General features: G+C 52.4%; 3 protein-coding genes and 1 long non-coding RNA gene across 12 annotated transcripts in view; 2 read left to right on the plus strand and 2 right to left on the minus strand.

Moving 5' to 3' along the window:
- Phox2a (paired-like homeobox 2a) lies at window positions 1–4,414 on the plus strand. The gene is made up of 3 exons (NM_008887.2): window positions 1–402; window positions 2,469–2,656; window positions 3,396–4,414. Exons 1-3 carry the CDS (start codon window positions 186–188, stop codon window positions 3,831–3,833), a joined length of 843 nt encoding a protein of 280 aa, NP_032913.1. The 5' UTR covers window positions 1–185; the 3' UTR covers window positions 3,834–4,414.
- On the minus strand, window positions 4,320–19,914 carry Inppl1 (inositol polyphosphate phosphatase-like 1). 5 transcript variants are annotated; one of them, NM_010567.2, is made up of 29 exons: window positions 19,577–19,914; window positions 18,259–18,639; window positions 15,463–15,526; window positions 15,224–15,374; window positions 14,538–14,658; window positions 14,163–14,303; window positions 13,909–14,002; window positions 13,716–13,805; window positions 13,501–13,599; window positions 13,247–13,397; window positions 13,055–13,161; window positions 12,659–12,761; window positions 12,363–12,559; window positions 11,741–11,858; window positions 11,264–11,360; window positions 10,842–10,980; window positions 10,637–10,736; window positions 10,449–10,537; window positions 10,092–10,173; window positions 9,887–9,976; window positions 9,128–9,241; window positions 8,939–9,027; window positions 8,442–8,529; window positions 8,194–8,349; window positions 7,881–7,959; window positions 7,649–7,789; window positions 5,581–6,247; window positions 5,201–5,334; window positions 4,320–5,091 (listed from the first exon to the last, which is right to left on the minus strand). In NM_010567.2, the coding sequence occupies exons 2-29, from the start codon at window positions 18,438–18,440 to the stop codon at window positions 5,001–5,003; spliced, it is 3,774 nt and encodes a 1,257-aa protein (NP_034697.2). In that variant the 5' UTR covers window positions 18,441–18,639; window positions 19,577–19,914; the 3' UTR covers window positions 4,320–5,000. The 5 variants fall into 5 exon arrangements, 4 of the variants coding, with proteins under 4 accessions (NP_034697.2, NP_001116211.1, XP_011239984.1 ...); NM_001122739.1 differs by lacking the exon at window positions 19,577–19,914 and adding an exon at window positions 19,409–19,512; XM_011241682.3 differs by lacking the exon at window positions 19,577–19,914 and adding an exon at window positions 19,353–19,489.
- Window positions 17,946–22,372, plus strand: Gm10602. 3 transcript variants are annotated; one of them, XR_003946663.1, is made up of 2 exons: window positions 17,946–19,105; window positions 20,490–22,372. It is a non-coding gene; the product is annotated as a predicted gene 10602 (long non-coding RNA). The 3 variants fall into 3 exon arrangements; XR_869846.3 differs by lacking the exon at window positions 17,946–19,105 and adding an exon at window positions 19,503–19,859 and having other exon boundaries at window positions 20,490–20,711; XR_003946662.1 differs by lacking the exon at window positions 17,946–19,105 and adding an exon at window positions 19,955–20,162 and having other exon boundaries at window positions 20,490–20,711.
- Folr2 (folate receptor 2 (fetal)) overlaps window positions 21,676–24,511 on the minus strand; it is a 17,203-nt gene continuing 14,367 nt past the window's right edge. For all 3 annotated transcript variants that reach the window (NM_001303239.1, NM_001303231.1, NM_008035.2), the window contains 3 exons: window positions 22,500–22,685; window positions 22,279–22,414; window positions 21,676–22,149 (listed from right to left, as the gene is read on the minus strand). In NM_001303239.1, coding sequence (NP_001290168.1) covers window positions 21,863–22,149; window positions 22,279–22,414; window positions 22,500–22,685 — 609 coding nt within the window. In that variant the 3' untranslated portion in view covers window positions 21,676–21,862. The remainder of the gene's footprint in view (window positions 22,150–22,278; window positions 22,415–22,499; window positions 22,686–24,511) is intronic.

The raw sequence follows: 24,511 nt of genomic DNA on the forward strand, positions 1-24,511 counted from the left end.
ACTTGCGTTGCACCGGGGCAGAGTGCGGGCCGCGACGGGGCGGGCGGACTCTCGGGCGCTCAGAGCCGGTCTCAGGTCCTCTGCGCCTGGAGCTCGAATCTCCATCCCGAACTCCACCCAGCCCGGGACCCCGACCCCAACCAGACCCGGCCCTGCCCGGCCCCCGCCCCCGCCCCCTCGGGCCGATGGACTACTCCTACCTCAATTCGTACGATTCGTGCGTGGCGGCCATGGAGGCGTCCGCCTACGGTGACTTCGGCGCCTGCAGCCAGCCTGGAGGCTTCCAATACAGTCCCCTGCGGCCTGCCTTCCCCGCCGCTGGGCCACCTTGCCCCGCGCTCGGCTCCTCCAACTGTGCGCTTGGCGCCCTACGCGACCACCAGCCCGCACCCTACTCGGCAGGTGAGCGCAGTCCCATCCCAACCCTACCTCCAAACCCCACCTCCAAACCCCATGAAACCCCAACTACCTTTCCTACTCTGCAAGTAATTGTGACTGAACCCACAAGCCACCCCTACCTATGCTGCTGGCTAGACTCCTCCAGTGTACTTTGAGACCCCCGGTAATAGGAGTTTCTTCTTGGCAGGGATGAGCCGCACCCTCTTGTTCCAACGGTTCCTCTTTCTCAATGCCAACCCCCTACCCTGTGCCTTTCGTATCAAAGAAACAGGTCCAGTCTTAGGCCTCTCATTAGGCCTTCCCCTCCCCACCTACAAAGGTGACCACCAAACCTCTCCATTCCCAGAATCCTCAGAATTGGCTTCCAGCTCAGTCCAGCCAACTCTCATTCTTACCACCTGTGTCTTGGGTGATGCCACCCTCAACAAAGATCCCTGCTGCCGCTGAGCTGCCCAGATGGCATCCTTCCCCCAGCCTTGATTCCTTCTTTCCAGCCTCACCTTGCCCTGTCTTAGACCTATCCTGCCTGGGCCCAAACCTTACTGCACCAGCAGAAAACAAAAAACAAAAAAACGGGTCCCATAGCCACAGAAAAGGAGCCTCTATCATTTGGACCACTTTCATTCCCACATTCCCTCCCATCCCGGACGACAGCCCTTGAAATCCCAGGAGCAGATAGATCCTCCACCCTCGAGTCCTTTGATCCAAGCAAGTCCCAGTCCAAACCCTCAACGTCATTTAGCCTTTTAGGTATCCCTATGCCTTCTGTTAGTGTCCCAGCATGCCCCACCCGGCTTCCTCCTTTCATAATCCCCCCACCCCCAAATATCACTGGAACCCGAAAGGAGGTCTGGGGTTTGTTGGGGAGATAAATACCTTAATTTAGAGAAATAATGACCTTTAAGAGGCGGCCGTAGACCAAAATGGGGTTAGGAAGACTGGTGGTGCTGGGCCAGGCCAGGATGGGGATCCCATAAATGGGAACAGGAAATAGGAAGATAGGACCCTTGAGAAAAGGGTCTGTGAGACTGTGGATGGGATAAGGTACGGAGAGATGGAAACACAAATGGAGACCCTGAGAGGAATGGGTGCATAGTGTTGGAAAACAGAGATAAGAACCAGATGGTGGGAACACACATTATGGAAGATGGACACCAAACGAGCCTGAAAACAAATACTCGAGAGGGAAAGAAAGATGGAGTGCAGAAGAGAAGAATTTGGGAAGATGGGACCCCATGAAAAACATGGAAATTTAAACCAGACTTAGATACAAGGATTTAGAGATGGTGTCTGCGTCAGGTGTTGGAAGATGGTGAGGGAGGGGCTGGGACAGGACTTAGAGGAAGTGGGACAGAGGTGACTGAGTGGGAGAAAGGGGACAAAGAAAATAGAAAAACTTGAGTAAGAAGGAATAAGAAGCGGTCTTCGTGGGCACAAAGAACAGTGGATCCAGAAGGGGAAAGTTGAAGAGAGGCTCAGATGGAGGCAGGGGAGCGGAAATACCTAAAGAATATGGACCAGGGAGGAGAGGCAGGACTGAGGGGGGAAAGCTTGGGAAAGAGAGACATGGGCTGAGGAGATGGGGTGAGGAGAAAGGGAACCCCATCGGTACATAGAGTCTAAAGTAGACCTGCCTGGAGAATCTCAATGGCAGAGCCAAGGCCCGAGACTGGTTAGTGGGGATACTCTGGTGCTGATGCAGACATACCCTGCTCCTGTGATCAGAGAACAGGACCTAGAGTTCCCCAGGAAGAGTGCCTAAGCAGAAACGCCACCGTGAGGGTAGGAGGCTGGGAGAGGCCAATGGAGTGGTAGGGGTTGAAAGAAGGTGGGGAAAATGAGGACGAACCCTTAGTTGGAGCTTCTGATTTGTTTCTGGGAACTCTTAAGTCCCTTGATGATTCAGCCTTAGGGACATTGACAGGAAGCTATTGAGGACCAAATTGAGGGGAGGGAGGGAGGGGTTATATGAGATTTCCTCTAGGGCGGGACACAGGGGTGTAGGGACTGAGATCAGCTTCTCACGCCCTCCACTTTCATTGCCCCTGCCCTCGCGCACGCACCCGCAGTTCCCTACAAGTTCTTCCCGGAGCCGTCCGGCCTGCATGAGAAGCGCAAGCAGCGGCGCATCCGCACAACGTTCACGAGTGCTCAGCTCAAGGAGTTGGAGCGCGTCTTCGCCGAGACCCACTACCCCGACATTTACACTCGCGAGGAACTGGCGCTCAAGATCGACCTCACTGAGGCTCGCGTGCAGGTGCGTGGATACACGTGCTGTGCACGCGCTTGCTAAAGGAGGGTGCTGGAGCCTGCAAGCCAAGACAGTACGGGTGTGGCTGAGCAGCCAAGGGAGACAGCGGGGCTGGAACGTGGGGTCTTAAAAGACCGGAGCAGGGTCGCTACAATTTGCCTCCAACTCCATATTCCTACATTTCCCCTCGCTAAATCGGGGGTTTATGAATTTTTACCCTGAAGCTAGGAAGCAAGTCGGCTGAGTTGACCAGGCCAATGAGTACTTCTAGATGATGTACCTGAGTCAGACGACTGACTCCTGATTAGGAAAGTTTAAGTCTGGGACGGCTGCAGGTCGGCCGAGAAAAACCTGGGTATACAAATCCGGCTGCCCCGTTTTGACAGGGGGACCCTGTACAAATGGTCCCCCTAGCGCCCCTAGGGTCCTAGGATGCTCCAAGTGGGATGCCCCAGCTTCCTAAATAGAAGGGCTAGGGTAATAAGATTGACTAGAGCTCCCTCCAAGAAACCAAAATGCAGGGAAGCCATGGGCTGTGTGTGTGGAGGAGTGAGCAGATCCTAAGGACAAAAACCCAAGGGCCTGTTGGGGCACCAAAGACGGGAAGAATGGAAGTGGCGCCGAGTGGAGCAGTGGAGGGTGGAAGTCTGTAGATCTGGTCGGAGGTCTTACACGCTCCTAGCGGCCTGGGACAGAGGTGTCCCGTGTGACCGTCCTCTGGGCTAACTGGCCCCTGTGCCTACAGGTCTGGTTCCAGAACCGCCGGGCCAAGTTCCGCAAACAGGAGCGCGCGGCCAGCGCCAAAGGCGCGGCGGGAGCGACGGGCGCCAAAAAGGGCGAGGCGCGTTGCTCGTCGGAGGACGACGACTCCAAGGAGTCCACGTGCAGCCCCACGCCCGACAGCACCGCGTCGCTGCCGCCGCCGCCTGCACCCAGCCTGGCCAGCCCGCGTCTGAGCCCCAGCCCTCTGCCCGCCGCGCTGGGCTCCGGGCCCGGGCCCCAGCCGCTCAAGGGAGCGTTGTGGGCAGGGGTGGCGGGCGGTGGAGGTGGCGGCCCCGGCACGGGCGCAGCGGAGCTGCTTAAGGCCTGGCAGCCGGCGGAACCCGGGCCAGGTCCCTTCTCTGGAGTTCTGTCCTCCTTTCACCGGAAGCCCGGCCCCGCCCTGAAGACAAACCTCTTCTAGCCGCGGGCGTCTGTAGGCAACCAGCCTGCCCCGAGAGAGACACCCCTCCCCTTCTGGACCTGGCATTATCCCTCCCTATCCCGGCAGCCTGCCTGGAAACTCCCCGTCGTCCCCACTACCCAGTGTCTGATCCCTAGACCTGGCCCCCCTTCGTGGTAAAACAAGCCAGGGCCACTCTGGTCTGGAGTACTAATCACCGTGCCGCCCCTTCAGGGCGGCCGGAAGCCCTTTCTTGCTAGGCTTTCTTAGGAACAGGGATCAAATTACACCTGTCCCTCACTCAGTGCCCAATCATAAAGGGTCCTAAGAAGCCGAGCCAACAGCTCCTAGACTTTTCAGCTAGCTGGGCCACTCATTCCTTGAAATCAAGCAACCTGAAGAGTCCCACCGCCAATCCCACCCTTAACGAGTCACCTCCCATCCCTAGCCAGTATGGCGCAGAGGTTAGACACTAGAGGGGAAGAGCCGTCGGGGAACGGAACAAAATGGTTTTCCTTTTCCTTTATTTTTTCTTTGAAAAACGTGTAATTTATTAAGGTGATTTTGCTCAATCCAAATAAAACTTAATTTATTGAAGACAACAAGCCGACCACCTTTCTGAGTGCCCAAGGTGGGATAAACTGCAGCACTGTCCTCTGACGCCAATTTGGCATTTTATGGCCGAGGTCCTGCCCCACCCCAATAAAATTAACGTGCCCTCCCTTCCCAAAACCCACACAGAAAAACTTAAATAAGTCCGGCCCGGTCCTGGGCTCTTCCTTCATTTCCGGACGGATGGATGTCCCCAGAGTAGGAGCTGTAAGGAACTCTTCCTCTGTGGTTCAGGCCCGTGGGAGGGAGGTGAAAACATCAGTGGAAGTGAGGACTCAGGTGTGCCCCACGCACAACCCTGAGGCAAGGAGGTGTCTGCACCAGCGTAACCACCGATCTTCACAATCACCACAGGCTACTAACCTCCCCCTGCGCACCCCCCCCCCCCCGGGCCTAAAAGCTAGGTGGGGAGCTGGGGAGCACGATGTTTTAACTAGAATGTCCCAAACAACTGGGCAGTAGGGAACTCTGATCCCCAATAAATAGAGATGCACGGCCACACCGCTCCGAACTTTCAACCCCTGGTTGCACGTGCCCATCCAGCTCCGCTTTTGCAGCTGGGCAGCACCTCTGCAATCATTTGCTGAGCTGCAAGGTGTCCAGAAGAAGGCGCTTGTGAGCAGGATCCTGCACCCCAGCTTCCTCAAGGTCTTCCTCAGTGATGTCACTGCAGGAATAAGAGAGGCTGGGAGATGGGCTAGGAGGTCCTAAAGGGCCCGAAACCCCACCCTTGCGGCCACACACCCCGCCCTATCCACCTCCAGCCCCGCCCCCACCTGAGAAACTCCAGGTCGTCCCAGCCATTGTGCACCAGGCCCTCCTCATAGCGCTCCAAGCCGATGGCCCGCAGCCAGGCACCCATGCCCGCCTCTCCCAGCCCGCTGGCCCGCCCGCCCTGCGGGCACGGAGCCTAAAGGAATAGGGCATGTTAGGGGGTAGAACTAAGGGCTCCTCACAGAAACACATGCAAACAGCCACATTCTACCCATGCTCTGAAGGGGAATGAGGCAAGGGATGGAACTGATCCATGTGTCCCCCAAAAGGCACATTATCCAGCTACAAGCAAAGGGGGCTGTAGACACCAGTGAGTTCTGAGTGGAAGAATAAAGGAACACCTATCAGGTACACATAACCAGTTAGCTCCGGTCTAACACACCTCCTCTGCCAAGTCTTCTTGGATGCTCTCCCGGATGCGGGGTGGAGGGAAGCTGAGGGGCCGGCCATAGTCCGAGGGCCCTCGGGGAGGCTGCAATTCCAAGGGGTTGGGGAGGAGTGCTGAGCGTCCAGGCCCTGGAGCATAATCTACCTCACTGAGTGTTTTGGCCATTTGCAGTACCGAACAAGACCGGTCATCCCCACTTGCGACCTCTCCCAAAAAAGTACTGGCAGGTGAGGTGCCTGGCGGTAGTGGTGGTCTTGGATGGGCCTTGGGAGGTGGTGGGCCACGGGCCTCACCCCCACTTCGGCCCCTGACCACTGGCATTGACAAAGGATCCAGGTTAGGGGGCAGGAAGATGGCTGAGTCTGGCAGTGGTGGAGGTGGGAAATCTGGAGGAGGCAGCGTGCCCCCAGAGTCCTCATCTGATGAGCTTCCCTCCCCCACACGAGGGGTCCGGTGGCGCCCAAGCTGAGGAGCAGGCACTGTGATGGCCACTTTGTTCTTGGTGGCAGGTGGGAGAGGGGCCCTGGCAAGTGAGGGTGGCTCCAGGGGCAGCAGCTGATGTGGGACCCCTTCAAGGACGTAGTAGGCAGGGTTATTGAAGCTGTTCTTGGGTGGGGGGGCTGCTACTCCTTCCTGCTCAGATGTCCCTTCTGACTTCAGCCTGGATGGGGAACAGAAAGGACTCAAGGTAAGGGCAGTGGGTGCAGGGGAGAGAGCTGGGGAGAAATGACAAGGGCCTGCCCTGCTCCCAGACTGGCACTTGACCTTGAGTAAGTCACTTGCTCTCTCCAAGCCCTTAAGGCAAAGGTAAAACCCTACCTCCTTTCCCCACTTACATTCTCTCTCCGTTCTTATAATGGAAACCTTATAACAGAAACGTGACCTCGGGCTGGTGAGATGGCTCAGTGGGTAAGAGCACCCGACTGCTCTTCCGAAGGTCCGGAGTTCAAATCCCAGCAACCACATGGTGGCTCACAACCATCCGTAACGAGAGCGTCTGAAGACAGCTACAGTGTACTTACATATAATGAATAAATAAATCTTTAAAAAAAAAAGAAACATGACCTCAAACGGGTGATAGCAGCCTAAGAAGGGCGACTAGAGGTCAGAAAAGCGTCCAGGAGAGAATCCTCTGCAAAGCCCGACTAAGGCCCTCACGATTTAGCCCAGGCTATCCTCCAACTCTCAATCCTCTTGCCTTAATCTTCCAGAGTGTTGGGAAAGTGGTGTTCTTTAGGATGTCCAGGCCCAGGACATTGCTATGTGGGAGTAAGTTTCCTGGTCCATTAGATTTAGGAAACTTATGAAACAAACTTCTCAATTTCTTTCTTGCCCACACTCTTGGAACCTTTGCAAATGGACATCTAAAAAGAACAATCTACAGGGCAAGTGCAGGACAGCCAGGGGTATTACACAGAGAAACCCTGTCTTGGAAAGAAAAAGAAGAATCTAGCAGCCGGGCAGTGATGGCGCATGCCTTTAATCCCAGCACTTGGGAGGCAGAGGCAGGCGGATTTCTGAGTTCGAGGCCAGCCTGGTCTACAAAGTTAGTTCTAGGACAGCTGGGGCTACAGAAAAACCCTGTCTTGAAAAACAAACAAAAAAAATTTTTTTTTTAAAAATACTACTACTACTACTACTACTAATAAATCTAGCAAGAAGCATTTCTCAATTGTTGGTCCATGAGCCCATTTAACATCAGGGCCTTTTGTTGGGTACAGCCTCATAAGATGGACCCTAAGAAGTCTCAGGGTGAGCCTGGGCCACCTTCAAATAACCTCAAGCTAAGTCCTTTTTTGTTTGTACTTGTTCATTTGTTCTGTTCATTGGGTTCAGTTGTAGCTAAATGACTATGAACATCTCTTCCTCCTGCCCCATCTCCCAAATACTGGGATTTACAGGGCTTGGCACCTTGCCCAGCTCCAGGACCAATACCTACATCCAAGGCAGAGCTGAGAGAAAAGACTCACTGGGGTCCCTTTAACTCAGAGGTCAGAGCACTCAGCCCTGACAGCCAGGCATAGTAACATAAACTCAGGGGATAGCAGGTTTCTTCTTTCACCTTGGGTTCAAGGGCTCCTCCCTAGGAACTGCCCGTGGTGGGGCCGGGGGTCTGCCAGTCGGTGGTGGCTTTTCAGGCTCTTCAAACAACTTGGACAGTGGACAGGAGGTCTCTGTGGAAGCTGGCTTGCGGCTCCCAGATCTGCATGGAGTTCAGAACAGAGAAAAGATGATGTGGGGCTGATCAGGGGCTCCCAGATATCCCCTCCTAGGAGAACATAAACCCAGCTCACCTGTGCTCCTGGCTGCCTCTTGACACTGAAGGAACCTTGCTTTTGGCTCCTGTGTCATCCTTATCAATGCTAATCCATTCTGGGGAAACAGAGAAGGGAAGTGGAGAGGACTTGGGATGGTGAATCCCAGGAATCTTAGTGGATACTGGAAATACCTAGTCCCTTCCTAGCTATTCCAACTCAGTCAAGGCTGCAGAACTTTCCAGGACCACAGGATTCCAACAGGCTGCCACCCTGGGTCTGCTCCTCCCACACCTGCCCCACACCACCACATCGCATGCCCCACCCACACCCTGCCCAATGGAACCCCCACCATAGAGCCGCTCACGGGTGCCCAGGCGCTCTGTGGGCACCCGCACCTTCATGGAGCCACGGATGTTGCCTGTCTCCTCTCCACGGTGGGACAAGAAGGTCAGGAACTGCTGGGCTGTGCTGCCAATCATGGACTTGAGTGCAACCACACACTCCCCTAAGGAGGAGATGCAACAGACCAGCAAACTGTCAGACCTTTCTAGGGAGCTACCTGGTTTCTTGTACCCCCAGGTACTTCTTGTCCCTCACCATATGATTCGTAGCCATCCATGGACTTGACTGTGAGCAGGAGATGCTGATCCTGCAGGTACTCAATGTCAGCCAGAATTGGCTTGAGCTGAGGAACAGAGAGGCCCAGTGAGGATAATCTCCTAGATGCCCCATCTCACCCTTCCCATAGCAATCCCTGCCCCACTCCTTGCCCTAAGGCTTGTCCATGTTTACTCTTACAGACATAGCCCTTTCAAAGCATTTTACATCATCACAGTTAATTTTCTATGTCCTCAGTGGACAATATTAGACATTTACCAAAGGTTCTGGAAGCATTTATTAAACAAATGAATAAGCAAACTAAAACTTGGCTCCACAGCTCCCAAAGATACAACTTTCCTTATCCTTGTGTGCAAAACCACACACTGGCATCCCCTCCAGCCTCACCCTCCTCCCAAGGAGCCCCTCGGTGTGCTCCATCTCTTGCTCTTTTTAATCCCTTCATCTACAAGTGTGGGCCCAGGCTATTGTCTCACCGTGGGTAGCTGGCGGGAGGACCACTGCACCTTGAGGAAATTGATGTTGTCGCTGCTCTGAGCATCATTCTCGAAGCTCTTCTTATACTCTGGGGTGAAGCGGGAGGACATGACTAGGGCTGACCACTCTGGGCAGCCTTTGACACCCCACTCTCTCGTGCCCCACAGCCAGCAACGGCCCCCTCTGACCTTCCAAGCAGGTAGAATAGAACTCAATGAAGAACTTGGTGCGGCTGGCTGTCTTCACAATGGCTTCGATACTCTCAAACTCAATGTAGGCTTGATCTGAGGTCTTAGAGAGACCTAAGAATTGTGGGCAGAAGAGTCAGGATGCTGACATTTAAGAGAGAAAGACGAGGGGTCCTAGCCGATCCAAAGATAAGGCAAAGAGGAGTCTCCCAATCCTAAACTATAGCAAGACCTACAAATCTACACAGAAACACATGCTAAGGGCTGGAGAGACGGCTCAGCGGGTAAGAGCACCGACTGTTCTTCCAGAGGTCCTGAGTTCAAATCCCAGCAACCACATGGTGGCTCACAACCATCTGTAATGGGGTCTGATGCCCTCTTCTGGTGTGTCTGAAGACAGCTACAGTGTACGCATATAAATCAAATAAATCTTAAAAACAAAAGAAGAAAACATGCCAAGCATGGAAGGTTCATGTCAGAGGATGTGGATGTGAGGACCAGAGTGTCTCTAGGCTTATCTGTCAACAGCATGCCACATCTGCAGGCATACTCAAGGCACATGTGTGACAGATACAAACACACCAGTAGGCCATTCCTCTGATGATGACAGAGGCACAAACAGCCTCATATATCAATAGGTTCAGAACCACTTCTGTGTTCGTAAGAACACACATACACCTAGGTGTGGTCGGTCAAGCCCATCACTCCACTAGGCCCCTGTCTATGCCCTCCCATACATCTTTATATCAGAACAGGTACCTTTCTTGGAGATGAACTGGGAAGTAACTCCAACCTCAAATGTCCCAAACACAGGAGAATGGTCACTGGTAACAATGTCATCAGTGCAACCTATTTAGGGGGACAGAAACAAGAAGAGAACTCTGTCTCGGCTCTCTGCCCCTACTTCCTGAGGCAGATAGTAACCACCCAAGTGTCTCCCATCATCCTGTCATAAGGCGCTGACCATAGGAATTGCAGATGATGTGGGTTTCAGGATAGGATTTCCATAGAATCCGGTCACACCACGAAGGCACATTGGTCCGGACCTGTGGCAGGAATAGCAATGTTTCATCCCTGTCCTGTCAGTTGGGGATCTTGACATGGGTCCCACCCAGAACTGACAAAATCCTACTCTTCCTCTGTTCCTGGACCCAGCACCTGCCTCCTCCTTGGATTCCCAAAATATCCAACATCACCTTCCAAGGCTTCAGGGAAGCCAGCGAAGCTTGAGTAGCAAATGCAGAAACCCAGCTCCTTGATGCCCCACTGCTAACTTCCTGAAACCTGAGGGAGATTCCCCCAGTCCATATTTTTCACTCACCCCAGTTGGCTTCTGCTTGTGCCAAGCGTATGTGTCCCGGGAACCCCGCTCGTAGCGGTAGGTGGGTGGGAAAGATATCTCCTCCTCACCTAAAGAAAGCGGAAGGCACGTGAAGTCCACAGCTCCAAAGACCCAGGCATCCTCCACACCCCAGAACCATCCAGGAACATAGCCAGGCCCTCACTCACTAAATCGAAGGAAGACCTTATGCTTCTCCCGCTCCAGGTTGAGCTGGTCCACCCTGAGCAGAGGCTCAAACTCTCTCCTACTAATGTAGTTCAGGATCTCCTGGGGTACAGATACAAACACCAGAGGCTCGCCTCTCGAGAAAGGTGATACAAACCTCCCTCCCAATGCCCTCCTTTATAGCCACCCACCAGGCCCTGCTGGCACCTGGATATCCATGTCTAAGCGGTAGTTAAGGTCCCCAAACCAGAAGAGATGAGTGAACCGCAAAGAGATGTCAAAGGCACTGAGCTGCCGATCACCCAACGAGAGGAGACGCAGAATGTCCAGATAATTCTGGTTCCGCCTACAATGGAGGAGCCAAGGCAGATCTCCACAGTCAGGAAGGAGGGACAGCATAAAGGTAGCAAGGCTTTGGGGTCAAAGATGGGGCAGGGATGAGGGTCCCTAGAAATAAGAGGAAGCAGGTAGGGACAGGGCCATGGTCAGGCATAGACAAGAGGAGTCCTGAGGCAATGGGGGTCTCTGAGGATAGGAATGGAGGAAGTCAGGCCCTGGGCTATGGGGAAAGGAATGGGTCTCAGGAAAATGGAGGGTAAGCAAGGAGACACAAAAATGGTGCCTCTCACCGAGTAGTCTTCTCATTCCCTGAGGTGAGATGGCAATTCACGAAGCCAAATGAGGTGCCATTGAACATGAAGGACACACCCACGGCTCCCTTGTTCCCTGTCAGGGCAAAAGAGAGGAAGGCTGAAGAGGGGTCACCTAAAGAGGGAATCCAGCTGTACTCTATCCCTCTAAGCAGCACAGTCAGTGTTTTCCTTCCTCCAGCACACACACACACACACACACACACACAGAACATTATACACAGAGAACAACACACACACACACACACACACTCTCACACATGCACATGTATACACCCACCTCTCCCCTAGTGATCTCTCTTGGGGCTGGAAGAGATTTAGAATGAGAACATATAAAGTTCAAAGTACCCTGTTTATGAGAAAACTGAACCACATAAAGTGGAGGACCCTGGAGAGGAGGCAGGGGCATGAAGAGAAGTACCTTTCACCTGCAGGGGCCCACCTGCCCTTGCTTACCCAGGGTGTTGGCGATACCAGTCTTCACACTGGACGTACTGACGTGGCTGATGCGATTCTCATGTTCTGGCTTGACCAACACAGCCACCTTGATGTTCCATAGTGACTGCATAGCAATCTACGGAGAGAATGTGGGGTCACCCTTGCGCCAGGCCAAGGTCCCTACCTATACTTCCTATGCCTATCAACTACACTGTCTTGTCAGTCGTGGACTAGGAAGGCTTGCTATTCCTTTCTAGCGTAAACAAGAACATCCTCTCCTGTGACATGAATAACTCATGAAATTTAAGTTCAGTCTCCCAAAGGAAACATCAGGGCTTAGAGGAAAAGCCATGAGAACAATACATCCCAGGGCTAGTCATGAAGTCAAGCAGAAAATACAAGGTCTGTGACAGGCAGGCTGGAGAGATGGCTTAGAGGTTAAAAGCACTGGCTGCTCTTCCAGAGATCCTGAGTTCAATTCCCAGCAACCACATGGTGGCTCACAACCATCTGTAATGAGAACTGGTGCCCTCTTCTGGCCTTCAGGCATACATGCAGGCAGAACCCTGTATACATAATAAATCTTAAAATAAAAAATAAATTAAAAAAAAAAAGGGACCAGGCAAGATAACCCCCTCACCGGACGGTAATCCAGATCTGTAAGCTCCTTGAGGCCCCCACGCAGCAGATCCAGCCACTCTCTGTCACCCACTGAGTTCTCCTGAGTCCCAAAGACATAGATATCGTGGGGTATAGTCACTGTGACCTCATCCAGAGCTTTCCCCAGTCCCTTTGATGTGAACCAAGATGTCACGTTTTTGGGTGGTGGTACACTTCCTGAAGGTGGAGGGGAGGCAGCAGCAATCAGAGGTGTGGGTCATGCCCCTGTCCCAGGGCTAGCCTCCTCTCCCACCATAACTCCAGCCTGGGCCTGACCCATGTTCCAGGTGCCTATGAAGACAGAGATCATGTCGGGCTCGTCCTGCTTGGAGTGCCTGTTCTTCATGAGCTGCAGGAGCTGGCAGAAGGCTTCTCGTTTCTAGTGGAGGTCGGGGGAGAACAGGGCACAGAGTAGCCAGTCAGGGACAGTAGGTACCCAGCAATCCCACCCTTCCACAGGGATACCCTGCTTTGCGGCAGGCATCATGAAAGAAGGGTAGGGTCTTCCCTGAGGTTCCCCACTACACACACAGTATGAAAGCACTAACGAGTGCTATCTACCTTCAACACACTCCCTGCCAAGAACGACAGGCCTGCACCTCCTATTCCAGTAGGAGATATGCTAAAGAGACTCCAATAGCCGCCAACACCCTGGCACAGGCAGCAACTCACCCGGGCACTGACAAAGATGAAGTCCTTGCGCTGGGTCCGATCTTTCTCCTTTTCAAACACAACACCCAGCTTGTTCTGCACACGCTGGGATTTAATGAGCTGCCGGACTGGGGGAAGGAAAGAGGAGTCACTTGTGCTATCAGACAGAGGGCCTTGCCCTGCTCACTTCTCCCAACTCTGGCCCTAGCTCACTCCGGTCATGTGTGAAGGTTGTCCAGTCCTCCTGGGAGTCACGCTGTCTCCTCAGCAGAACCAGCCTCCCACCCTCGACATCCACACTCAGCGTGAACTTCTGGGACTTCCCAATCTTGGTCAGGTCACCCAGTGTTACATCCAGCTTCACCTGTTAACCAGGAGTGGAAAGGCTGCTGGCAAGACCTTACACAGGCGGAGCCCTCTTTACCTCCAGCTACATTTTGCCCCATGAGGCCCCACCTGCCATGTACCTCAAAGGCCTGCACGGGGATGGTCTTGGCCTTGCGTATGGAGGGCTGCAATGGAGCCGGAGGCGCTGTGGAGCTCATGTCCTGCAGTGCCTTTAGGGCCTAGAGAGAGTAGGGGAAAGGTGAGGTAAAGGGTCCTTCGGAGGGATGTGACAGGGAGGGGCACCTCGGATGCTGGGATTAGTCCCTGCAGGGCATGTAAGGGCAGGTCCATCCACCTTCTTCTGGATGCCTGACAGGAAGTCCTTTAACACAGATAGCTTCAGCACAAGGCTCTCCAGCTCCTGCTCTCCAGTCTGTGGTAAGCTCTGCCGGCGAGAAATAAGGGTGGTACACAAGGTTCTTAAGCAGAAACCCCACACACAGCTCCAAGGTATGTCCCACCTCCTGGAGGCCTCCCTACAGTCCCACCTGCTGCTGTAAAAGGCGGGTCACCATGGGCGAGCTCTGCTGGTCAAACACCTTCGACAGGATCTCCAAGCCTGACAGGACCTTGTCCACCTCGCTAGGGGAGACAGTGGGTTCAGATGGCACAGAGTGTAACACTCTCTGTGGCCTTCAGCATAGGAACAGGGTACACTGGAGGAAGTCAGGACACAGTGGATGGCTTCCTGTTCAAGGTCTGACACCTGAATGGGGCCCACAGGCTCAGCCATCCCTAGTACCTGTGTAGCCTTCGGCACGAGGTGACAAGGGTTCTGGTGAGATGTGGCAAGTTGCTGGCTCCACCTCGTACAGCCTCCAGGTCCAGCCCGTAGCTGCCCTTCAGATACTCATGTGACACAGTGCTGAGTCCATTAGGAGTGCTTCCAGGAGAGATGAAGAATCAGGGGAGGTCCTGCTGACTGTCAAAGCACCCTACTCTACCCAGCACATCAAGTACTGGAGGCAAGCAGAATAGAACATGCCAGATAATCTCTCCCTGGGGCTGATTTGAGATGGGGGTCCCTAGGAAGGGGGCTTAGATGATCACTCAGCTGGGGAAACAAGTCTCAGAGAAGGAACTTCCTGCTCAGTAGAGGAGGCTGGGAGGGTCTCACCTCTCAGCTGCTGGAGTTGTGGGAGTCTCGGGAGTCGGCAGGGGGCTGCTGGGCCCCACAGGGGCAGAAATGCTGGTAGAGCCAGAGCGCGGGGGTAGTGGGGGCTTCTCGTCCTCCACATCTGTGGATAGGGAACAGTGGGACAGCAGGGTGAACTCATTGTTATGTGACAGGGATATGCCATAGCCATCAGAGACTTCCGAGCACAGAGGGTATAGAGTGGGCATTGTGGTTACAAGAAAATGGAACTTCAGGACAGGCAGGCCTGGGAAGAGGGGATGGGAAAAGACAAGGAGTCAAAGAACTGGCAAGGAAGGGATTTTCTTTTCCTCTTTGCATATGCATATACTATGCATGCATGCATGTATGTATGTATATGTGTTACGCATGTGTGAATACATGTGCGTGCATGCATATGTGTGTATGTGTGTTTGTGTGTGTGTGCATGTGTGTCTAGGCTCGAGACTGATAACTGGCTTCCTCCATCACACTTTTCCTGATTTATATACTAAGGGATCCCCTGCTCGAGGCCACCACACCCACCCAGCTTTTAGCTGGGTTCTGAGTGAGGACCTGAACCCCACCCTGCTCCTGGCATTTAATGAAAGCAGGTGCTCTACCCACTGAGCCATCTTCCCAGCCCAAGGAAGGGAATTTTTTTTTTCATGCTAAAAGATGAGCAATACCTGAGGCATCTCGGTCATCTGGTGGGTCTGGCTCTCTCTCCCCCTCTACAGGCAGCAGCAGGGCACAAACAAGACCCTGGTTGGGCTGGGCATATAGGCCTATAAGCTCACCCAGGGTCTGGAAGCGACGCACAGGAACACCCTGTGAGGTCTGAACCAACAAGGATGGGAGAGTCAGCCAGCAGGTCGACAAGCCTGAGGCTAAACCAAAATTAGAGGTCACAGGTCTGAGCACCTACCTGCACAGCCAGGAAATCCTCTCCATCTGGCAGAATGCGGTAGGTGTGCACGTGCTTTTGATACCTAGTGGCAAAGAAGAGACCAGAACTTGTCAACCCTAAGCTACAGTCTTCTTCTTACTGATGCCTGCCATCAGGCTCAGCCACAGGGCCCTCATCTTGGATTTTCTAAAACCACTTGACCAGGCTATAGAGGGTTAATGATGGGGCCAGTCAACTTCCACCCTCTTAGTATTGACAACAAGAACAGAAATAACCAGGCTTCCCTCCCCAGTCCCAGACCTACAGAGACTCTACACCCACCACAGGGCAACAGGCAGCTCTTTTGTGGCCTCTACAGCTGTCTAAACAGCCCCTCTGGGCTGTGGTACCAGTCTGGGCCCCCCGCCAGAGTAAAAGCCCTCAGAAGACTGGTTAGCTCCTATTTGCATGCATGGGCAATGTGCTAACACACGCCTGAGACTCTGTCTGTGTTTATGTTGGTGTCTCACTCCACTGGAGTTGGGTGCGTCCAGGGGTATTTTTACAGAGGATTGTGGGGGGGGCTATGCTTTCTCTCCTCAAGCATCAGGAAACTGGAATGACCCAAAGGGGATCCTGATGGGAGACTCAGCCTCTAGGAACCCCAAGCCAAGAGGGGTGCTGACAGATGGCAGCAGCAGCTGAGCAGGTGACAGCTGAGCCAGACACACACTAAGTGGGGGATGGAAGGCTCCCTTGGCCTCCACACCTCAAATAGGCACTGTGGTCTCTTGTCTATGCTGGGCAGAAGTGGGTGTTGGCTCCAGAGAGGACCAAACACCACAAGGTCATTTTCTCCCTAAAGCTAGCCCCACCTGACTCAGGGTACATCATTTTGTGGTATCTGGATCTGTATTGATGACAACAAGAACATCCCAGTCACCAAACCCTGACTGTGCTATGCATTCCACATAGCTCGTTTCATATTCATACTGTACAGCAGATACATTAATATTTCCAGATGAGAAAACTGGGGCTCAGGAAGGAAAAAAATCATTTGCCCAAGGATACAGAACAAACAAAAGGTAGGGCTGGCTGGTATCGAGTACGAGAGCAGAAGCAAGTTTGTCTGTCAGGGTAGGGGTGTGTCTTGAATGTTCTTTGTGTACTGTGATGTGTGTATACGTAAGCATGTGTTTGGGAAACCTAAGAAACCAGCCACTTCTGATCCCTTCTGCCAGGCTCCTGAGAGCTGAAATCTGCCTCCCTATAAACACACACACACACACACACACACACACACACACTCCTCCTGACAATGGAACCAGGATCTCTCTTCACTGGACAATAGTTCCTTACCCAGAGAAAGCCTCAGCTGTCCCCCTCCCACTCAGCAGCTGATCCAGCACCTGCCCTGTCCCCTCCCTAATTAAGGGATCTGTTTAGAGGTAGCTAGGAGGCAGAGTCTTGGGATTTTTTATGGACATTAAGATGTCTGGCTTTAGTCTCTCCACACTAGGTGGACCTCCGACTTGTTGCAGAAGCCGAGAGGTTCCCAGAACCCCTCACTCAGCAGGTCAACTGTCTTGGCCAGCGTTCTCACTGTCAACACTACTACTAGCCTTTGGAACCACCAAATCCTTTGTCATCTTAGGTATGACAAATATGTAGCAATATCTTTGTCTCCTCTCCACCAAATGCCCACAGCCCCATCCCAAGAGTAACAATCAAAATTGTTCCCAAAGGTGTCAGAAGAAGGAGAAAGATGGGACAGGAAATGGGTTGTTTAAGAGTATTTTCACTAAATCTAAACGCAAGCCCCTAATGCTTCTCACAGGGGCCCACTTAGTGTGGAACTGTGGGGCAGGGAGTAGAGGTCAGAAAGAACACTACAAACCATTACCACACACAGCTGCCAGGGGCAGTCACAGAACCTGGCCCACTCAGAAGACTGCCAAGTCTAGCTTTAGGCTCAGCACTCATCCACGGCCAGATAACCAGAGCTCAATCTAGAGCCAAGAGAGACTCACTCATTGACTCATGAAATGAAGGTTCTGAGGGCTGGCAAGATGGCTCAGCAGGTAAGAGCACTGACTGCTCTTTCAAAGGTCCTGAGTTCAAATCCCAGCAACCACATGGTGGCTCACAACTACCCGTCAAGAGATCTGATGCCCTCTTCTGGTGCCTGAAGACAGCTACAGTGTACTGATTTATAATAAATCTGCCGGCCTGAGTGAGTAGAGTTGACCAGAGCGAGCAGAAGTCCTAAATTCAATTCCCAACACCCACATGAAGGCTTGCAACCATCTGTACAGCTACAGTGTACAGAAAATAAATCTTAAAAGAAAGGAAGAAAAAGAAAGGAAAAAAAAATGAAGGTTCTGTCCCACACAGCTTCACCCTGTTGCCTCCCCCAAGTCTTCCTCCCAACACACACTATTCAACTCCACCCTACAATCATATATAGTCGCAGAATTGCCCAGGCGTCCAAACACTGGTCTCTCTGCCCCCTACTGCAGTGCTTTAAAACGAACTGCACTCATGTGGAGCATGCATCCTTTCCCTGTACATCTGGGAGAAAGTCTAAGCTGGTCTACCGCCGTCTGCCACTGTTTCTTGCCATCACACCCACCCTGAGCTTCAGAACTCTGGCCTCGGGCCTCAGAAAGTGCTCCAGGCACAGCAGGAAGTGCTCCCCTGTATCCTTCCTCCACCCAGCGATAAAGTCAAGGTCTCCCCTGGAGACAGGGCTGCAGCCCCACCAGCTACAGTCACCCCACTACCACGATTGCCACCACAACCAAGGAACACTCGGCGTGTGCCCGCCCTACTCACAGGACGCAGAGTGCGAAGGCCCCCGCCACGCTCTCGCTATCTCGCACCAGGAAGCTGCCATCGCGGCCCGCCCGAGCCAGGAGCTCCTCCGCAGCAGCGCGGCTCAGGTCACGGTGATACCAGGCTGGGGCCGGGCTGCCTAGCGCACCCCCGGGACTCGGTGTCCCACACACTGAGGCCATGGCCCACGCAGGGCTCAGCGCCGCCGATGCCTGCCGCTCCGCGCCATCCGCCCGGGGAAGCTTGAAGTCGAGGTTGGGCCCGGGTCCCGGGACTAAGGATCCACCAGCCCGAGAGAACCCAGTATGTGGGTTCCACGCTTGGCCGCGCCAACCGCCTGGATCTCCGCGCAGCCGCCGCCGCCCGCAGCGCCGGCCTCAACTTGAAGAGAAAGAAAAGTTTGTTCAGAGGCGGCGGGGGAGGGGCGGGAACGGAGCTAGGAGCTGGCCGGTCCCCTCCCCCTCCACTCGGCCCAGAGCCCGGGCCGCCCCTGCCCCCAGCCTCTCTCGGCAAGGACGATGCTCCGACAGCCCTACAGGACCCGCAAGACCAGCACCTCCCAAGTCCCACAATTATTTTGTCCCCCCACCTCAAGAAGATCCAGTTCCCCGGTACCCGCTCCGGGACAACTTGTGAGTCCAAGTTCTCGCTGGTGAATTCAATCCTTCCAACGATTCGCAATGAGATGACCCCTAATCCCTATGCAAATCTGATTCTACTACACACATCTCTTCTACTCGGCACCCCCACAGCCTTGCGGGATCAAGGTTCGGAAAGCAAGGCTCCAGGATAGACATCCACAACTACTACAACATCCAAGAGAACAAGTTCTCGTAACTCCTATAAGGTCAGAGGCCCCTTCAGACCTGAACCCCCCAAAACGATTCCTGACACATCCCACAAGATCCCAAAGAGATCCGATACCCCACCCCACACATACGCGCGCGCTCGAGGTGCCTTTCACGCACCGGTCCCCGCAGGCCCTCCAGCCTGGCAAAACCCTTCCCCCATCTCCACCAAATTGCCTGGCACCACGCCCCACACCCGCAGGCCCAGGTTTTGCAGTCCCAGACCAGGAGGACCCCCTCGACTACCTAGAAAAAAAGTTCCCTCAAGTCTCAGAGCCTCAACTACCGAACGCAGGCCCCACCTCTAGGGCGACTCGGGTTGACTCCTAGCCCGGGGAAGCCTCCCTGGACTCCCCGCGGCCACTTAAGATGGCCATCCGCCGCCACCGCGCACCCCGCGCCTTCCGCCCCGCCCGCGCCCCGCCTCGTCCGCCCGCGTCCCGGTCTCCGCCGCACGCCCGCAGAGTGACCTCGGGACAGCCTTGGCTCTTCAGTGCGCCCGAGCTTCTCGCTTTCGATAACTGGGGTAACGTTACGAGGGCGGGCTCATTGGGGCTCTGCCTGTAAAGCTCAGGGCCTGGCATGCAGCGTGCGCTCCGGGACGGCGGCTATTTTTATTATTAATTAAGGAGTAACGAAGGTGACAGCTGTGTAAACTGTAAAGCGCGACTGGGGACTGAACGGGTATTATTAGCACCGCCCCCGCTCCGGCTACTCCCTCCAAATCAACAAACTTGCGCTTCCGTGGGCCAGGTGCGAGCAGGGAGCTCCTAAGACTCTGGCTGCTAAGACCTCCCATCCACCGACCCCTGGGGCGGAAAAGGGGACCCGGCGGGAGAAGACGGGGCGGAACCCAAACAGGGCTTTGGCCCGCCCTATTTCCCCCCTAAAAAAAGACCTGGATGGTGGTGGCGTCTCCAAGGATTTCTCTTCCTGCCCCGCCCCTCTGCCCCCTGGCTCCTTAAAGGCGCAGGCCTCTAGCCGCTTGCCTACAACCACCAACTCCTAGAGTCTGTCAGGAGCATCCCTTTAACCTGGGAGAGAACTTTCGCTCTGGTAAATTGAACCTGTTGACCGAGCCTGGGGTCAACCCTGAGGAGTTTCCCTCTGTTTAGAGGATAAGCCAATTTGCATTGGCTTAACCCATCTAGAACAAAGCCTGGGACGTGACGGGTCTGTAGGGACCTTCCAGAACAGATAAATACAAAAACAGAGATCCTCCACCCACCTACCTGTTTCTCCTGGTCCTGCCAGGGCTTAAATAAAGTAACATCCTCCAATCTGTACCCAGCTCCTCCCGCCGGGAATGGAGGACGCCCACCCCAGATCCCGGGGGTGTGCAGTGGGGTCTTACTTTCCTATGCCTGTATTCCCGACCCACAGGAGGCAGAAGCAAATGGAACTCTACCTAGTTGTAAGCCAGCTTCCTTGGTCTAGACTTCCAGCCCATCCAAGACTACATAAGAGATGTGGCCTCAAAGAAAGAAAGGAGAACGAGTTGGAGAAAAGCTGTCACGACCCTCCAAAATCAATATATTTACAGCTTCCTGAGAGGACGGCGATGCTAAAGACTGTGTCATTGGGGTGAGATGGCTTAACAGGTAAAGGCGCTTTTGCCAAGTTTGAAGACTTTGAGTTGAACCCCAGGGACCCATGTGGTGGAAGGAGAGAGCTCCTGCATGTTGTCCTCTGACTTCCACACCTGTGCCAAGTCATCCATGCAGCCCACACACCTAGGCACACACTCAGAATAAACACAAATACAATTTAGCCGAAGGCTAGAGGGTGCTTCTGCCTCTGGGAAGCCACTAATAGTTTCTTTGGCTTCATCAGTAGGATACAGCACTGGGCGAAATGCAAGCTTTTGTTTCTTCTGTATCTTCCAGATTGACTTCCTAATGGACTATCCTCGTCCAAGGGACCCCAACCCAGTCAATCTATATCATAGTAGGCAGTGTGAATTTTTACCCCTTTCTCCAGAATCTCTGCTGGACTCCCGTTTCCAGCTTCCCCTTTGTAAGCTGAGAACAGAGCTAAGCAGACACATGATGGGAATAGGGAATGTGTTTTGTTTTTGTTTTTTTTTTTAATTATTTTATTTATTTATTTAATGTATATGAGCACAATGTAGCTGTCTTCAGACACATCAGATCCCATTACAGATGGTTGTGAGCCACCATGTGGTTGCTGAGAATTGAACTCAGAACCTCTGGAAGAGCAGTCAGTGGCCTTAACCACTGAGCCATCTCTCCAGCCCCCTGAGATGTATTTTTGTTTTTGTTGGACTCAAGCTCTCCAGGCAAGCACTCTTCCAACTGAGTTATGTTCTCAGCCCATGATGGGATAATGCTTGAGAATGATATAATTTAAAAATCCTGGATCTTCCTGTTATTTGAGAAGCAACTAGATTCCTACAGGCTACTGAAGCACAGACGCTCGGTTCATCCACCTTCTAGGAGGAGGGAACTTACAATGAACATTTGTATAGTGATGGTGAGTTTTGAAACACTATTTACTCTGACTGGAAAGGATCTGTCCCCACCCACTCACAAGCTCACAGTGACAATAATTCATTAGGCCCAGATGTGTCATAGATTTATTGAAAATGATTGTAGAAACCCCAACCCCCAACATGGATCAGGAACTGGATGACAGAGGAGAGGGGTGGAAGCAGGCTCAAGACTTCCTTATTCTTTGAAGAGTTGAACCAGACCAAGGGTAGATAGAGGAGAAATCTAGAGAGGAAGACTGACCTCTCAGCCAGGGAGCCATAATGACAGCACTGGGGCCAGGCTGGGCACAAGAAGTACTGCTGCATGGGGCACAGTCCCAGATGTCATAAAGGAAGCATAAAACTTCACCACGTCCTCATTCGGATTGCCCTGGGTTGAGTCAAACCACATCTGGATGCAGCGGCCACTCCCTCTGCTGTAGTTGCTGACCTTGTAGGAGTGACTCCAGAGACCCTCGCAAAGGCTGGCTGGTGTCGGGAAGTAGTACTCAAACGTGTGACAGGGTGCTGTGTTTGGGCACTTGTTAATGCCTGCAGGCAGAATCATAGTGGGCACAGACATTTAGACCTAGGGTCAAACCTCACCTCTGGTCACCCCAAACATCTTTAATCTCCCCCTTTCCAAACCCTACATTCATCTCGCTACCCAGAGGTCCTTACCTGAGGACCAGTCCCAGCCTTTATGCCAGTCTCTCTTGCAGGTAAAGGAGGTACGACAGGCTTCCCACCACTGGTGACAGTCCTCTTTGCATAAGGGCACATCCAGGAAACGCTCTTTACGCCAACTCTGGTCCACCTAGGTAAAGGAAATGTTGGCAGCTAAAGAGACTGAGCCTAAGGTTAGTTAGCCTTTCTGAAGCATGTGAAGGAAGCACCCATACTTGCTGGATCCAAGGCCCAAGGTTGGGGGAGCACTCATACAGGCAGGAGTCTTGGATGAAGTGACTCTTACAGGCAGGCTCCATCTTGCCACAGTGATCCCAGTTGAAGTACAGACGGGAGTCAGCCTTGTGTAGCTCCTGGCTGGTGTTGACTGAGCAACAGGCATTTTTCTTCCATGGACTACACTAGTTGGGAAAGACACAGGGCTGAGTCCCTCTACCCTACTCTGTCCCGCATGTCACCTTCCAGCCTTGCTTCACCTGGTCCTCACTTCTTCCCTGCCTCACACAGGCTTTTCTGTTGAACACTTACCACAAAGGCCCCTCTATCCTAGACCCCCAGAAGTTCCATCTCTAGCGTATAGGACTACTCTTATACTCATCACAGTATAAGAAAGAAGCTAGAGGAGCCTTGTTTTCGGGATAATAGCTCATTTATGAAGCATCTCTCACACTTTATAAAAACTCTTTTCAGCTGGGCATGTTGGCAACATGCCTTGTAATCCCAGAATTCAGGAGACCGAGGATGGAGGAGGATCATGAATCCAAGAGCAGCCCAGATAGCATTGATGAGACTCTATCTCAAAAACAAATGAAGCATACCCATCATGGCGGCACATGCTTACAAAACCAGCACTGGGGGAAAAATGTAGAGGCAAGAGAATCAGGAATTCAAGGTCACCTTAGTCACATCCTTCAAAATCAGCTTGGGCTGTGTAAGACCCTGTCTCCAAAAAACAAACAAACAAACAAAAAACAAAGAAAGAAATAATCTTTTAAAACTCTAAAATAGGGCTGGAGAGATGGCTCAGCGGTTAAGACTGGTCTTCCAGAGGTCCTGAGTTCAAGTCCTAGCAACCACATGGTGGCTCACAAAAATCTACAATGGGATCTGATGCCCTCTTCTGGTGTGTCTGAAGACAGCTACAGTATACTCATATACATAAATTGAATAAATAAATCTTTTTTAAAAAAATGCCACTCCAAAATAAGCCAGGCATGACATGGAACACACACACCTTTAATCCCGTGACTGCAGTGCAGTTGAGAAACAGAAGCAGCTGACTGTGAGTTCGGCAGCAGCCTGATAGCTAGTCTACATGGGGTACCAGTCGCTCCATTTGTTCACTTACTCTTTTATTTCATTTTATATTTTAGAGACAGGAGTTCTCTGTGTAGCCCTGGCTATCTGTCCTGGAACTCTGTAGACCAGGCTGGCCTCAAACTCAGAGATCCACCTGCCTCTGCCTTCTGAGTGCTGGGATCAAAGGCGTGCACCACCACTGGCTTCATTGTTCACAAACAAAACAACAACAACAAAACCAGGCCAACAAGATGGCTCAGTGAGTGAAGAATGGCACTGGCCAGCAAGCCTGATGACCTGAGTTCAACCCCAGACCTACATGGTAGAAAGAACTGACTCCTGAAAGTTCTCCTCTGACCTCCACGCATGTACTATATGGCACATATGTGTGTTCACATGATTAAGCATGTGTGTGTGTGTGTGTGTGTGTCACACATATACAGATAGAAAAACACATGTAATAAAGCTCAAACATCATAGTCTATGTTCTTATTTTCATTTTTTTTTTTTACTATTTTAAAAGATTTATGTGTGTACATGAATGTATGTACCAGAAGAGGGTATCAACCCTTCTAGACCTGGTAGGTATGGTACCTCATAGGTAGTTATGAGCTGCCATGTACATACTGGAAACTGAACTCAGGTCTTCTGCAGCAGCAGTAAGTGCTAGTGACTGCTAAGCCATCTCTCCAGCCCTATGTTCAATACCATATATATACATATACATATATATACACACACATACGATATATATATATATATATATATATATATATATATATATATATATATATATATATATATATATATATCAGTCCTGATAGCAATCAATAATAAAATGAACTGTTATACAATGAAATAAATAATTACAAATGGGTTTTGCTTTGTTGCTTGCTTGTTTTTGAGGCAGGGTCTTACTCTGTACCCC

The sequence above is a fragment of the Mus musculus genome, chromosome 7 (genome assembly GCF_000001635.26).
Source record: "Mus musculus strain C57BL/6J chromosome 7, GRCm38.p6 C57BL/6J".
Classification (NCBI taxonomy): domain Eukaryota; kingdom Metazoa; phylum Chordata; class Mammalia; order Rodentia; family Muridae; genus Mus; species Mus musculus.

Coding starts and splice junctions, on each gene's coding strand:
- Phox2a (NM_008887.2), top strand. CDS start 186: ATGGACTACTCCTACCTCAATTCGTACGATTCGTGCGTGGCGGCCATG. Junction 403..2,468: donor GCCCGCACCCTACTCGGCAG/GTGAGCGCAGTC, acceptor ACGCACCCGCAG/TTCCCTACAAGTTCTTCCCG. Junction 2,657..3,395: donor TCACTGAGGCTCGCGTGCAG/GTGCGTGGATAC, acceptor CTGTGCCTACAG/GTCTGGTTCCAGAACCGCCG.
- Inppl1 (NM_010567.2), bottom strand. CDS start 18,440: ATGGCCTCAGTGTGTGGGACACCGAGTCCCGGGGGTGCGCTAGGCAGC. Junction 8,530..8,938: donor CCTCCCGCCAGCTACCCACG/GTGAGACAATAG, acceptor TCTGTTCCTCAG/CTCAAGCCAATTCTGGCTGA. Junction 8,350..8,441: donor GGATGGCTACGAATCATATG/GTGAGGGACAAG, acceptor TCTCCTCCTTAG/GGGAGTGTGTGGTTGCACTC.